Source organism: Abrus precatorius, unplaced genomic scaffold, assembly GCF_003935025.1.
Source record: "Abrus precatorius isolate BTA unplaced genomic scaffold, Abrus_2018 Scaffold3, whole genome shotgun sequence".
Lineage (NCBI taxonomy): Eukaryota > Viridiplantae > Streptophyta > Magnoliopsida > Fabales > Fabaceae > Abrus > Abrus precatorius.
The window spans coordinates 8,224,761-8,240,305 of record NW_020874373.1 but is presented as its reverse complement, the minus strand read 5'-3'; the positions used below and the strand labels follow the sequence as shown (position 1 = coordinate 8,240,305).

At 34.5% G+C, this 15,545-nt stretch overlaps 1 protein-coding gene across 5 annotated transcripts; it reads left to right on the top strand.

Annotated features, from left to right (window-relative positions):
* Positions 1–1,327: 1,327 nt before the first annotated feature.
* Positions 1,328–14,945, top strand: LOC113861180 (exportin-T). Of its 5 annotated transcripts, none has more exons than XM_027493822.1 (14): positions 1,406–3,263; positions 3,470–3,559; positions 3,656–3,745; positions 3,918–4,022; positions 4,194–4,253; positions 5,415–5,477; positions 5,561–5,656; positions 9,824–9,988; positions 10,457–10,630; positions 10,741–10,803; positions 10,874–10,972; positions 13,896–14,042; positions 14,275–14,459; positions 14,537–14,945. In XM_027493822.1, exons 1-13 carry the CDS (start codon positions 1,548–1,550, stop codon positions 14,362–14,364), a joined length of 2,958 nt encoding a protein of 985 aa, XP_027349623.1. In that variant the 5' UTR covers positions 1,406–1,547; the 3' UTR covers positions 14,365–14,459; positions 14,537–14,945. The 5 variants fall into 5 exon arrangements, with proteins under 5 accessions (XP_027349627.1, XP_027349626.1, XP_027349623.1 ...); XM_027493823.1 differs by having other exon boundaries at positions 1,432–3,263; positions 14,568–14,877; XM_027493826.1 differs by lacking the exon at positions 10,457–10,630 and having other exon boundaries at positions 1,328–3,263; positions 14,568–14,877.
* The last annotated feature ends 600 nt before the right edge of the window (positions 14,946–15,545 follow it).

Here is a 15,545-nt window from a genome sequence, read left to right as displayed (position 1 = left end):
TGTTAATAAAATTATTTCTAAGAAAAAAAATGCACGAGTGCTCAATATTTTAAAAGTGTGCAATATTATCTATTGACTTTTCTAATAAACTTTGACAAAATCCATCACGTCAATGGCATACAACTCATTTTATTTCAAAATTTCCCTTCTAAAAAGTACTTCAATTGTTGCCCTACATTTCACATAAGGAATCAATTTAATAACCAAACGTGCAATGAAAATCTTTCAATTTAAATCCACCCTTGAATAGTAAGATTTATGATTCCATTGTTAGAAACACAGAGTAGATCTTCATGATTTACGTACATAAATTATGTAATAATTATTTTTATTACGAGACTATGCGCATATTATGGTTATTCATCTCTTGATTGCCTATGTCGTTACTTTTAATATGAGGCTTTATAATTTAAATATTTTCGTTAAAGTAAAATTAAAACAAAGTATATTTATTGTAAGTTTAGTAAAAAAAAATTAAGATGAAAAATCATACATTAAAAGTTAAGATGGAAAAAGATATTATATTACAAAATTTTAAATTTAGATACTTGAGATTAATTTTTATAAAATAATGAAAAAATTAATTAACATGTTACTCATAAAATATAAATTAGGCGGTTAAAGTGAAAAAAAAAAATATAAAAAGTCATGTGACCATAAAGTACTTATGAATATAAAAGAAAAAATAATTATATTGTAATACAATTAACTATCTTATATATAACAGTAGTAAAAAGTAAATTTAAAAGAACAACTTAAAAAAATGGAAATGATAAAAATAAAAATATTAAGGTAAGTAAGTAATTACAATAAATGACAAGATAAAAAATAATATTATGCATGAAAATAATGAAATAACATCTATTGTAATTCAAACATAATTTTTTTCTAAAAATACCAACGAAAAAAACAAATGACATAAATTCCAGTAAAAAAAAAAATCAAAGAAAACTTTTTAAAAAAAGTTATTACAAAAAACATGTTAACAAATTATATTTTTATTACAAACTGTCGAAATAAAACTCTAAACCCTAAATAATATCAACGATGTAACAAATACTTTTAAGTTTTGTCTCTATCAACAAATATTATATAACATTTTCAAAAAATTTAAACATACTAAACATATTTTTATATTATTAAAAAATATTTTAAGTGAACATAATTTTAATTTTTTTTAATACTAATCATTTTCTAAATATTGAGTTTAAGTATTTAAAGATATAAAATTTTATTTAAAAGTTTATTTTGCTATAATAAATAATTTTTCCAAATTTTTTTTTAACCATTTTTTAATTAAAAGGGAATCAAACCTACAATCTAGCTGAAAAAGATCAAACCATAAGCGGCAGTACAAATTCTAAACCCCTCTTTTTAAGTAGGAAAAAAAAAAAAAACCTGCAGCAGGAAATAGTAGACCCGAAGCGAACATAAACCCTAGCCATATTCAGTTTATTAGGTTCTTCCTCCATTGATCCGACAAGGTAAGCCCTCGCTTATCCTAAAACCCTTTCCATTCAAATCCATCCTCATTCGCACAACTCTATATGGATGATCTGGAGAAAGCGATTCTTATTATGTTTGATGAATCGGGAGGTATGGATGATGACTTGAAGAAACAGGCTAAAGTTTATTGTAATAACATTAAGGAGAAGCCATCAATTTGTAGATTGTGCATTGAAAAATTATGCTTTTCAAATATTGTTCAAGTCCAGTTTTGGTGCCTACAGACTTTACACGAAGTCATTCGAACACGATACTTGACAATGACCCCGGATGAGAGGCACATGATCAGGGGCTCCGTGTTTTCTATTGTGTGCCTCGAAGATAAAAACCTGATAAGGATATTGGAAGGTCCCGCATTTATAAAGAACAAGCTTGCACAGGTTTTGATAACTTTGATTTACTTCGAGTACCCTTTGATTTGGTCGTCCGTCTTTGTTGATTTTTTCCCGCATTTGAGCAAAGGGAATGTGGTCATAGACATGTTCTGTAGGGTTTTGAATGCCCTGGATGATGAATTAATTAGTTTGGACTACCCTAGAACCCCTGAGGACTTGACAGTTGCTGGCCGGGTTAAAGATGCAATGAGACAGCAGTGTGTTTCCCAAATAGTGAGAGCTTGGTATGACATTGTTTCTATGTACCGGAATTCTGATCAAGAGCTATGTATTAGTGTGTTAGATTCCATGAGGAGGTATATTTCTTGGATCGACATCGGGTTGATCGTCAATGACGCTTTTATCCCTTTGTTGTTTGATTTGATCTTGGTTGGTACTCTGTCTGATCAGCTTCGTGGTGCTGCAGTCAGATGCTTGTTGGCAGTTGTTTCTAAGAGAATGGAGCCCCAATCCAAATTGACATTGTTGCAAAGCCTGCAAATTAGTCAAGTATTTAGGTTGGTGACTGAGGATGGTGATCCTGAGCTGGTCTCTGACATAGCTGCATTGCTTACTGGGTATGCTGTGGAGGCTTTGGATTGCTTTAAACGCATAAATTCAGAGGATGCTAAAGCAATCTCTATGGAGCTGTTGAATGAAGTTTTACCCTCAATTTTCTATGTAATGAAGAACTTTGAGGTAGATGCTACATTTAATATCGTTCAGTTTCTTTCAGGTTATGTTGCCACTTTGAAGAGCTTTGCTCCTTTGAGGGAGAAACATCTACTTCACCTGGGACAAATATTGGAAGTTATCCTTGTGCTAATCCGTTATGACCCAGCATACCGCACTAATCTTGATGTAATGGACAAAGTTGGGAAAGAGGAGGAAGATAGGATGGTAGAATTCAGAAAGGATTTATTTGTTCTGCTTCGTGCAGTGGGTCGTGTAGCACCTGATGTAACTCAGTTGTTTATCAGGAATGCATTAGCAAGTGCTGTTTCAAGATCTTCAGATAGCAATGTGGAGGAGGTGGAAGGTGCACTTTCCCTCCTACACGCACTTGGAGAATCTGTAAGTGAGGAAGCCATAAGAACTGGGAGCGGGTTGTTGAGTGAGCTGGTGCTCACACTTCTATCAACGAAGTTTTCATGTCACTGCAATAGGCTTGTTGCCCTTGTTTATTTAGAGACAGTGACAAGATATGTCAAGTTTATTCAAGATAATACTCAATATATTCCTATGGTTCTGACTGCCTTTCTTGATGAAAGAGGCATACATCATTCAAACATCAATGTAAGCCGTAGGGCCAGCTATTTGTTTATGAGGGTTGTAAAATTGCTGAAGGTGAAGTTGGTGCCTTTTATAGAGACAATTTTGCAGGTAGCAATTATATAATCCATCCCTCTAGTTTTTCTGTATTTTAAATGTACTCAAAATAATATAATTTATAAATGAAATTATAAAGAAACTATTTCTGACTTCTTGCATTTTTTGTTTTCCCTTGATGCACATGGATGAATCATGTGATTGGTTTCTTCCACCTTCTCTGTATCCTTAATACTTTTTTAATGTTCTGTTAAATTTAGAGCCTGCAAGATACAGTTGCTCAATTCACTATTATGAATTATACAACAGAAGAGCTATCAGGGTCAGAAGATGGTAGCCACATTTTTGAGGTATTCACATTTTCTAAAGTTTCAGGATTAAGTTTATTGCTTTGAAATTTTGGGTTGTGGTTTTAGTTCTCAGATGTTAATTGACACACTTGACAGGCAATTGGATTATTGATTGGAACAGAAGATGTCCCTCCTGAAAAGCAATCTGATTATCTATCTTCTTTGCTCAGTCCTCTTTGTCAGCAGGTTATTTTTGGGTTAAATTTGCAAGATACTTTCATATCCAAAATAAATAGAAGTCCACAAGATACTTGATTTTGTTAAATTGTCCCTTTACCTTGCCTTCCAAAACCCTCCTTCTTTGAGATTATTGCAGCTGGTATCTGATGCCATCATTTGCCTTGGATGTTTAATACAGGTTGAGGCATTGCTCATAAATGCCAAGTTATTGACTTATGAGGAGACTAATGCCAAGATTACTGTAATCCAGCAAATTATCATGGCAATTAATTCTCTCAGTAAGGTGCTTTTCTAATTAAGACTTCTGATTTTTCCCATCTCTGATATATTCTTTTATAAAAGATATATTTTATGTTTTATTGTACATTTAATCTGAAGTTTAAAGGGTAGTATTCTGGGAAAATACATCAACAGTTTTGTTTTTTCATCCATTCTTACTATTTTTTACATGTAGGGCTTCAGTGAGCGTCTTGTAACTGCTAGTCGCCCTGCAATTGGTCTCATGTTTAAGCAGGTTTGTATTTTTGAAATTGTTCGGGTCATGATTCATGGATGTGTATATAGATAATGTTCTGGAGTTTTGTTTTACAATGCGTAGAGTCTATTTTTTTAACATTGTTTGTGTGACTAACATAGTAGTCAATCCTGGATAGCGGTGCAGAGTGGCCGATTTCAAAAATGTTATAAAATGGTAGTGGATAGCGGGATGACTGCTATTCTAAAGTTTTAAATGTACCTAATATAAATTAAGTTACACACATATATGCTGAAAAATACAGAATTAATGCCCAGATTAAAGACATATGCATAATTAATGATTAAAAGTGCAAGTTTGAGAACATAACACATGTCAAATATTAATAATAACAAAATAAAAGAACCAAATAGAGGTAGTTCCCTGTGACTGATTGGGGGAGCAGCCATTGCTTCTGTATTAGGCCTTCAAATTTGGAATAAAACAGAGAAGGAAATAAATAATAAACAGCAAAGGAAAATACAAAATAGAAAATAGTGTTCAGTGACTGGAAAATGTTTGGGTCTCCTCGGAAACTTCGTTGGAGATGAATATGACGACCGAAAAACATCTAGTCATGTCTGAAGCTTTGCCAGAGATGAAGAAAAAGACTAGAAACGTTTGGCTCATGTATAAACATGTCGCCAAAGATGAAGAAGATGATAAGAAGTTGGTCGAAAATGATGACTCTCAATGTCGCTCCAGAGAAGCAAGAGGAACAAAAAGCCAGGTAGCACCAGAAAAGCAAGCGGAACAAAATGGGAGGGAAATGTTAGGGCTCGATGTCGAAGGAGAAAATCAGCTACAGCTATATAAAAGGGGGGTTGAAATCCTAAGATTGCCCCTTTGTAAAGGTATCCATGTTCAAAAAGGGAGGGTAAAATTGGTTTTTAGCTTCGCATGGAATAGTGGCCGCAATTTTCACTGTTCTTTGCCACAATTTGCGGCATAACAGTCGCTACATCAAAACGTGACGATTGGAAAATAGCTGCAGGGTGTTGCTCCACTCTGCACTGCTGCTATAGCGGCCACTTTGGCCATTATTGACTACTATGGTGACTAAAAGTATTGTGTTTAGCCTGTGCCTATTTGTATTAAAAATTGTGTTATTATTTCTCAATCTTTTATTTCCTAAATCTTGTCATTCTGTCTTATATGTAGACATTAGATGTACTTCTTCAAGTTCTTGTTGTATTTCCAAAAGTAGAACCGCTGCGAAACAAGGTATGAATTAGATTTTGTGATTGGAATTTTGTTTCTCGAAAAAAGATCATTAATTTTTACATAATATGCATTATGGTATTCAGGTCACATCTTTTATACATCGCATGGTGGATACACTAGGAACATCTGTCTTTCCTTACCTTCCCAAGGCATTGGAGCGGTTGCTTGAAGAAATTGAGGTACATATTATCTCTAATTTCTTTAGCATAATTTTTTTTAACAATTTCTAGATCTAAATGCATTTCTTTGCATTACTATTGGTGTGTTGAAGATTGATTTTGCAAATGCTTATTGTAGTTGCAAGAGGAATTGGATTGTGATGATACTGAGAATGATACTCGTCTCTCACTTGTGATCTATTTAATTTATTGTTGGACCATTTTGATATATGATCCCATTAGACTGCACATGAAAATGCTGTATGATAATTGAAGCCTGGGTTTTTAATATATAGCATGGATAATTAAACCTGTGAGAGCAGCCTACTTTTCTCTCTTTTTTTGTGGTTTTGTCAGAACTGAGCAAATAACTCTGTTATGATTTTCTTGACGTGTTTTCTGTATCATATAATGTGTTTGTGGAGCTTCTTGTTGCTGTGGTAGGTTGAGTGGTTGGTTGACAGTGTCACAGTGATCCTAATTTGAAGTGTTAGAATATATGAAAATATCCAAAAAAAACATCATATTATATGTATCTTAAATTATCATTTAGGATTAGATTTTGTATTTCCCATAATCTCTTAGGGTTGATTAGTTACCCTATTTCCTTATCTCACATTGGTTTCCCGTCTTAGGATTATGATTAGTATAAATAATGGCTAATGTTTTATGCTTTATAAACATATCTTCATGTTATAATACATCATATAATGTCAAATTGATGATTGCTCATTTGTGTACCCTCTCTTCCTCCTATATGTAGAACTCCATAATTTCAACATGGTATTGGAGCAAAACCATCCTTCGGTCCCTTACCCTAACTATTCCAGCATTGGGTTTTTTTTATTTTTTTGACTTTGGGATTGGAACTATGCTTTATTTTCATGATTCTTTTTCAAATTAGTGGTCTCTCTTGCCACAGTCATTTTTCTGCCTCCTCTCTGGTGTCCAGTCACCCCTGTTGTGTACTCATTCTGGTATTCCTCCCTTTTGTTCTGCCGTCTCCTTAACTAGTTTCATTGCCACTGTGACATCTTCGACATGCATTTACTGTTGTGTTTCAAATAGATTTCAACTTTGCGTTGTGATCTTTTCTGCTGTGCATTTTAGCAGCATGTTTAGACAATTTTGGGCTTTGAGTTTTGCTCTGGGTTCCGATCCCACCCGTACATCTTTTGGACAGGTTTAGACCTCTGTTTTTTCAGTTGTGTGACCGCCGCTATCCATTGCTTTCTCCAGCTAACAAGCACACAAAACGTAATCAAGCTTGCCTCCTGCGTATTGGCCATTTCTTGTTAGAGCCTCTTTTACTAGAGATTGTGTGTGTGCCCCTACCACACATGGCAGCATGTCCTGGTCTGTTTTTGATTTTTTTAAATAGTGCCTGACTTGACTGCGATCCTCTGGATCTGCCCTTGGTTCATCACTTCTATTAGTTTGTCATCACTATTTGGTTTGTTTTCTCTTTCCTCTTGTTGACCTATGACCTCCTTAAGTCAGATCTAGCCTCCTTCAAATTGTGCACTGAATTTGTGAGATAAGAGAAATCTGCTCGGCCTCATGGTCTTCCCAAAGATATGAGCCTTATCCAATGGCTTTACAAAAGAAATCATCCTTGGCCCTTGCCCTGAGGTAGTCCCTAAGAGTTACCTTGGTCACTCCATTGTATTATTTGATTTGAATAAATTTTTACTTTAGTCTTTGAAGTGTGCAGCAACATTGAAATTAGTTCCTTAAATTTAAAATTTTAGTCTCTGAAATTAGGAACTATAAATCAATTTAGTTATTTTGTCAAATCATCATTAGAATTGAGTAACAAAGTGATAATTTTTTACGTTAAGGGATATGTCAACATCTAAGTGGGACACTGAATGACGTCAATTTATGATTTCTTAAAAATAGTTTATTTTTGTTCTTGACTATTGAGATTTTGGGGGTTTTACATCTTTCCTCTTCTTCCTAATGGTTATCCCTTCCTATTCTTTATCTTTCTTCTCTTTCAATTTTTCCTTTTGACGTGAATTAGGCGGTTTCATTGTTGGGATTGAGGGGACTAGAAGAATCTAACACCAATGAGCATGCTTTGATTTTGCAAACTCCACTCCTATAGCAAGGAATAAGGCCAAGCTTCAAATTGAAGAAGCTTTAGTGCTCAAGATAGGTGACGATGTCAAAGACTCCCATGATGACATTGAAGTTGTGGTTGGATTCAGACTAGAGGCACTAGTTGTGGAGACCAAGGAACTTTAGGGAGTGAGTGGCATGAAGTTGATAGCGTTAGTCCTCAAAGACAACGAGGACGAAAGGGCGTTGGCTTATGGGTGCAACTTGTTAGTGCATTAATCATAGTTGTTAACCGTGTGTGATTGCGGTGCGATAGTGGTGGTGTGTGGTAGAGCAGCCTTTGACCACTATAGATCTGGCATAACAATGCTTTTTGGCTGTTGTGGCCATTGCTTCCAATGGCGGCTGTATTTGCAGCCCAAAACGCGGCCATCCGCAGCGCAATAGTGCCATCACAGGGAAAGATATTAACTTTCCTTTTCTACTCTCAAAGTGAAGGAATTTTAGGGTTTTTTTAAGGGTAAAAAAGATTTTTAATATTTAATTAATAAGCTGATTTTTTCTTTTTGCCCGTATGATGACACAATCTTTAGGTTTTTTTAAGTGTAAAATAGTCTTCTTAGTTTTCAGACCTAACCCCACTTTTCTCTGGGTTTTTTTCTTCCTTTCTCTCTTCGACTCCCCTTCCTCTCTATTGCTCTTTTGCTTTGCAACTAGAGACACATGATGAAACCCCACTTTTTCTACACTGTTTTTCTTCTCCCCCTTCTTTGTTCGAAACTCCCTCCTCCCATCTCTGTCTCATTTCTGCTTTGCAACAATCTCCAATCCAGCAGAGTCACTCATTTATGATGACTCTTTGGCAAAAGCCACTTCGTTTCTTCTCTCTATTCTATGATTCTACAGTCCTACCTCTATTATGTTATGCTATTTATGCATTTGTTTAGCATTATTATATACATAATTATTTGCATATGTATATACTTTATATCCATATAAAAAACTTTAAAATAGCGGCAATCCTGCTATGTGCTATCCTGCAATAGCGTTTTGAGGGTTATTTACTACACCCCGCTATTTGAGATTAACAACTATGGCATTAATACTGTTGAGAAGCCATGGAAACTACTGATGTAAATGTGAAGGGTGCAGGTTTTCTTGGCAAACTCAGAAGTATACTAGTGGTCGTGAGTGAAAGCTTGGAAGTTTTGGAAGCTTCATTGGCTGAAAAAAGTGGAAGGCAAAATGAAGAAGAAAGCAAGTGTGGGAGAAGTGAAATTTAATATCAATTTCACCATTTGAGACAGAGTGAGGAGTGAGTGAGTAGCAAGTCTCACTGAGACGATAAAGAAGAAGATGAAGTAGTGATAACTATTGGGAAGAAGGGAAAGAGATGTTAAGTCCAAAAATATCAAAAGTTGAGAATGAAATGGAACTATATCTGGAAAATTTTAAAACGACATTGTTTTGTATCAAAAGTGGATGTTAATATGTCATTTATCGTGATAAATACTTTGTTATTTAATTTTAACATTTCTTGAAGACAAAGACTAAATTGATTAATGATTCTTAATTTCAGGGATTGCTGTTTAAATTTTAAATTTTAAATTTAGAGATTAATTTAAACATTGCACATTTGAGGGATTAAAGTGAAATTTTATTCTATTTGATTTCTTTTTCTAAGGGGTTTTATTTGTAACAAGCTTAAGGCTTAGTGAACTTTAGCTGGAATGGGAGTGTTAGAATATATTGATTGAACTATCCAAAAATATCGTCATATTGTTTTATTTTACATTATTAGTTTCCTTTTTCTCATTATCTTTCTGAATTGGTTAGTTACCATATTTTCTTCTCTTGTAATTTGTTTCCTCATTTAGTCAGGATTATGATTAGTATAAACAAAGGTTAGTGCCTTAGGTATCAAATCAATATCAAGTATAGATTGTTCATTCCCTTATTCTTTATTACTCCCTTTATCCCTAAACCTCATAATTTCAACATGAGTGACATAACATCTTTTGCACCAGAATGTTCACTTTGAAGTTGATTTTTCTTCCCTCCTGCTCCCTGCTCAAAAATAAGATAAAACTGTGTAATTAATGTCTTGATTATGTTTTATTGCAGCCAAAGCAGATGACTGGCTTTCTTTTGTTACTCAATCAACTTATCTGCAAATTCAATACTTTGGTGCATGACATTTTGGAGGAAATATTTCCAGCTGTTGCTGATCGGATATTCAGTGTTATTCCAAGAGATGGATTACCCTTGGGTCCTGATGCTGTCACTGAGGTATAAAATGTTGATGCAGTTTCTTCATAGATATCTTGGATATATTTTCCCTTTTCTTTTAAGTTACTTTTGTGTGTGACTGCTCTATATTGTTTGATTGTTGTTTATCACATATTAATGAGTTGGTGAGGCAGTTTGTGCTTGTGCTATTTGATAATATGTGCTTGTTAGTTTTTTTGTCATGTGGCCACTTTTCCATATGCGTTTTTCACTTCAAATTATGGAGCCATGCAAAAATCTGATGCATCTTAGATTAATGAAACAATGACACTGCTTATTTATTCTGGTACTTAGTTGATAGCTGTATTCTTGCATATAAACTGAATGTCTTTCTTTGTTCATAGCTGTATTGTATTAAATGTGAAATCCTGAAATGCATCTTTTGCATTACCATTTCATTCATTCTTTGTTTCTTTGCTCTCTCAAATATATATGCATGGTAATAAGATTATTATTCCTTTCTTCAAGGAAATTCGTGAATTGCAAGAACTTCAGCGAACATTGTATACATTTCTTCATGTGATTACTGCACATGATCTGTCTCCTGTATTTGTTTCCCCAAAATGTAAAGTGTACCTGGATCCAGTGATGCAGTTGCTTTTGTACTCTTCTTGTAATCATAAGGATATTCTTGTAAGAAAGGTATGTCTAGTGTTTGCTATTTATCAACTATGGCTCATTATTTTCCCTAGATTAGTGCTTCTGACAGAACCAATGATCTGAACCATAACTTTTTTATTTTCACAATTTAGGCATGTGTACAGATTTTTACTAGATTAATTAAAGATTGGTGTGCCCAGCCTTATGAAGAAAAGGTAGATTCTACTCGCTTCTACTTATCCTGATTTTTTAGATTTTTTCCCCTTATTGGTTGATACTTTACAGGTTCCTGGTTTTCGAAGTTTTGTGATGGAAGCATTTGCTATAAACTGCTGTCTGTACAGTGTACTGGACAGATCTTTTGAGTTCCACGATGCTAATACTGTAAGACTCATGTATTATTTTTTTAATGCATTCTTTTAGTCACTCTTTCAAAGTGATATGATACTGCTGTCTAAAATCATGGTGTATGTGATAAGATTTCTTTCTCATTTCTGCCCCTTGTTATAAGACAGGTTATATCTTATAATAGAAGGTAGAGCTTGTCTTCTCATTCTTTAGCCTGTGAAGAAAAGTATTTTGCTTGTAATTTGTTTTTGATAAAAATGGATGGCATTTGAGGACAGCTCAAGAAAATGTTCCAAAGCAGAGTTTCAAATTTTGATTTTACATACTTGTACATCAGGAATAATGATGCTATTAAACGTGAACATCATAAATATGGTTTATTTGAAGGAATATCAAGAAGATCATGAGTATAGTAGGGTGTCAGATAACATAATTGTACAATATAAATGTGTATCCTGCTAACGAGTGTCCTTTAGGATTAGGACACTAGTTAAGAAATAAATAAATAAATAAAAAGTTTCTATAAAAAATCATGGTGGGGTGCATTGGTAATGTTTTTCTATAAAAGCTTTCTATTTTTTATTCCTAAACCAATGTCCTTAGACATTTGTCAGCATTCTCCTATAAATAATTTCATTTACAGGAGTGTAACATGCTACACTTTTTGGTTTCAGAATTTGGAATTGTCTAACATGTGATAATCTAAGGAATTCTTTACTAGAACTGTATTCTGAATTGTAAGTTGTAACTAGGTTTTATGATAGAGGTCTGGAGTTATCTTGCTAATCCTTTGAGAAAATAATTGTTCTCCCTTAGTTGAATGCAATGAAGTCATGGGGTTCCATGTAGATGAAGTATTTGGTGATTTGGTCCCACATATTGTAGTTCATCCTCATCATATGATTGTAGGATAGTATCAACCATTCTCATCAGGTACATGGAGCATAATGATTAAGCTTGGCGAGAAGGAAACATCTGTTAATGAATATTTGTCTGATGTTTTTATTTGTGTAAATTTCTTTAAATAAAAGTCTAAATGGTCGTGTAATTCATTCTAGTTAGTTTCTGGGTAAATCAGCCTTACTTTCATTAGTTTCATGGCAACTTACAAGTACATATTTTCTTCTTCCTTGTATTATTCATGTTTTGTGTGGAGAAATCTCTTTGGCTGAAAAGTTCATGGCGTGATAGTTGACCACCTGGATTTTTGTCATTCAACTTGTATGCTATTGATTCTGAAATTTTGCATTAGTTTGTTATTATCTGAAAAATGTTCTGCAAGAACTATACTCGTGTACTTGAGGCTTATTCTAGAGAAGTGTTAGTCAGCTTATTACTTTCTACCTAGAAGTTAAGTTACCATATTATCTAGAGCTTGATGCGAGGCAACTCTAATTCGTGAATACCCAGTGGGCCTGGTTGTCCATTGGTGAAAATATTTTCTCGAAACCATGTTTCTCTCTCGTTTCTGGTCTCTCCATTTTGAGATGTATTTCTCTTTCAAGTCAGCTTTTCTCCAATTTTCCAGCATTTCTGCCACTGTTCACTACTGGCAGCAACATTTTCAGTGAGTGTTTCCAGTGCCCAAACCCTGCTTTAGGGTCGTCCTGACTGATCAGTTTGCAAATATGTAGAGCTTGCAATGATCTTTCCCCTGGTGTTGTTATGTGTAAGTCTAGTTTGAACATAGTAGGTCACTTGTTTTATGGGATGGAAGGAGGCAGAGCTACCTTTCTGGTGGATTAATCTGGTTTTTTTTTTGGGGGGGGTGGGGGGGTTCGTGATGACTATTGAGCTCCTAGTAGCAGTTTGTTATAACGTGTTTTAAAGGTTTTAGCTGGAATAAGGAGGCTTAGACCTTTTGACAATGTGTGGTTTATGCAGTTATGACTTGTTGGTTAGATAACATGCTTGTATATTCAAGGGTGTCTATTATCTTAGATTTGCTATAGAATCAGATTGGTTTTGGCTTCGTATTGGCTCTCTGCATTTTATTGTTTCATGGAAATTTCAGACTGAAATGCTAAGGAAAAAAATTTCTGATAGTATGAATAACTATATCATGGGGTACTTGGAGCATGCTAGTTGTGCATTGAAGGAAAATATCAGTTAATGAATTGTTGGTTACATACTTGTTAATAGCGCGCTATAGTGGTGCTATTGTGCTGGAGCAGTGCGGTGTGGCCATTGGCTGCCACATCGCGGGGCATTTGGCATGTCGCAGCAGGTGCAGGCCTTCGCAGCCAAAACAAGGAGACGTTCGCGTGATTTAGGGAAAAGAAAGAAATCCTACTCTATTTTTTTATAAAACACACCGTTTAGATTATTTGTTAAGGGTAGAAAGGTCATTTGGGGGAAAAAAAGAAACCGATCTTCCCCACACTCTCCTCTATCTGCAAAAAGACTGAGCCTCTGCGTAGCAGTTTCTCTCATTCTCAGTGGCGCACCCAGTCCATTTCGCAGGAGAAATCAGCTTGTCAAGAGGCTCACCTCCTCCATTTCGCCGGAGGAACAAGCTTTTCTTGTGTCTCCTCTGAGGCATATCCTCTGTTTTGTTTTTCACCGGAGAAATTAGTTTTTCCGGCATCTCTGTTTTTCTGTTCACTGGAAAAATCAGATTTTCTGGAGTCTGTTCAGTGATTTATTATATGAAATCATTTTTGTTTAATATAACAGTCATGTTGTAATGTTTTACATGATTATATATGCATATTATAAAATAGCGGTCATCCTGTTTACGCTATTCTGCAATAGCCACTATTTACCGCTATCCGAGATTAACACCAATGGTTGGTTATGGCTTTTGGTGTTTGTTACTTTGGAAGGAACTTAAATGATAGCTTAATTCATCAAACTTGATTGAGAAAGTCAAATTCCATTTTAGTGCTTTGCCTTGTTGGTTTATGCCAAATTTTAGTACCATTCTCTTCTTTCTCTTTATTATTATTTTGCTTTGCAGTTTGTTTTGTTTGGAGAAATTGTGCTAGCACAGAAGATCATGTATGACAAATTTGGGGATGATTTTCTTGTTCATTTTGTATCAAAAGGACTTTCTTCAGCACATTGCCCGCCAGATCTGGCAGAGCAGTATCGTCAAAAGTTGCAGGTAATCAAACTCTTGTTGAAATATTTATAGTATACTTTCTGGGTGTGCTGAAAGTAAAATTTTATTGATGTCCTTTTGTCTCATTCTTTCCTGCGAAAATTATTAATATATTTATGATGTGGAAGTATCTTGCTAAGTAAGGTGCATCTTAATGCGTGTTGTTTTCCAGGTGAATCACCCTTTGAATATCAGATGTGGTGTGCCTAACATTCTTGATAATATTTTTTTGCAGGGTGGTGATTTCAAAGCATTAAAATCTTTCTATCAACTACTCGTAGAAAATTTGAGACTACAGCAGAATGGAAGCCTTGTTTTTAGATAGCATACATATATTGGAAAACTTACCTAGTCCTCTTCCTATGTGGCTTTAATTTTTGACCTTCTCCTAGTTTGGGGTTTGATTTCTATCTACAAAAGGTAATTGTGACTTTTTGTGATGATATCAAGTTTGAGCTCTATTTTTTTTAATCAAATTAACATTTTCCCTTCAATAGTGAGGTCATGCAATGGTGGTGAAATCTGCAGGGTTGTGTATATAGCTTTTGCGGATGAGGAATGGATATTCTCCTGGCCCTAATTTTGATGAGTTCCTTATGCAACCTGACCAATCAGTAAATTATCTCAGGTCTTTCCTTATTCTTTTGTCCCACAGTTGTAAATTTTTGGCATTCCTTACAACATTGAAGTTCCACCATCGGTTCGAAGCTTGTCAATATGTGATCAAAATTTTGGTGTTTAATTTCACAAGTCTTTCTTTATCCGTGTAAATATCTTTTCCGTTTCCAATAAGATTTTTTGTCGATACTAGTTCAGGTTATTGATTTGTCTTCGCAGTTGAAATTATGGTCTACAATCTACTTTTTTATGCTTTCTCGTACTTAAACTTTCGTTAAAATGGATATTGACTACATGCAAAAATCTGGACTCCATCGAATGAAATAAATGACATAGACATAAATAATTGTTGCCCGCTTGTCTTAGACTCGTAGGGAAGCAAATTTGTGTGGAAATCAAAGGTACAGGGAAAGTGGTGTAATTTAATATTAAGGGTAATTGTATAATAATTTCCACATGTTTATTATGTTTCTTTATTTTTTTGTCGTCATATAATTTATTTTATATATCACATTTTTTTCTGCTTCTTTGGTTATCTTTTTATTTTTAACAAATTATATGTTTTATTTTATAAATATCATTACTCGTGTCCATCAGAACGAGGTTGCGCATTATGCCCCTTGGAAGATTCAAACTTGTTTAGATGTGATGAATTAGTGTAAAAACTATATACTCTGCGGTCAAATTATCAAGCACTAATGTCTAACAAGATTCAACGTGGGAAAGAAAGCACAAGGGATTTCGTCTAACCCTGGTAGATTTTTCAGATGAAGACGAAACACTGACAGAATATTTGTGGCCAACAAGTTGGGTCATAAGAAACTGCAACAATTGACCAAGTGAAATAATGAGGCGGCAGAAATTGACGAAAAATAGAGCCAAAAAAAA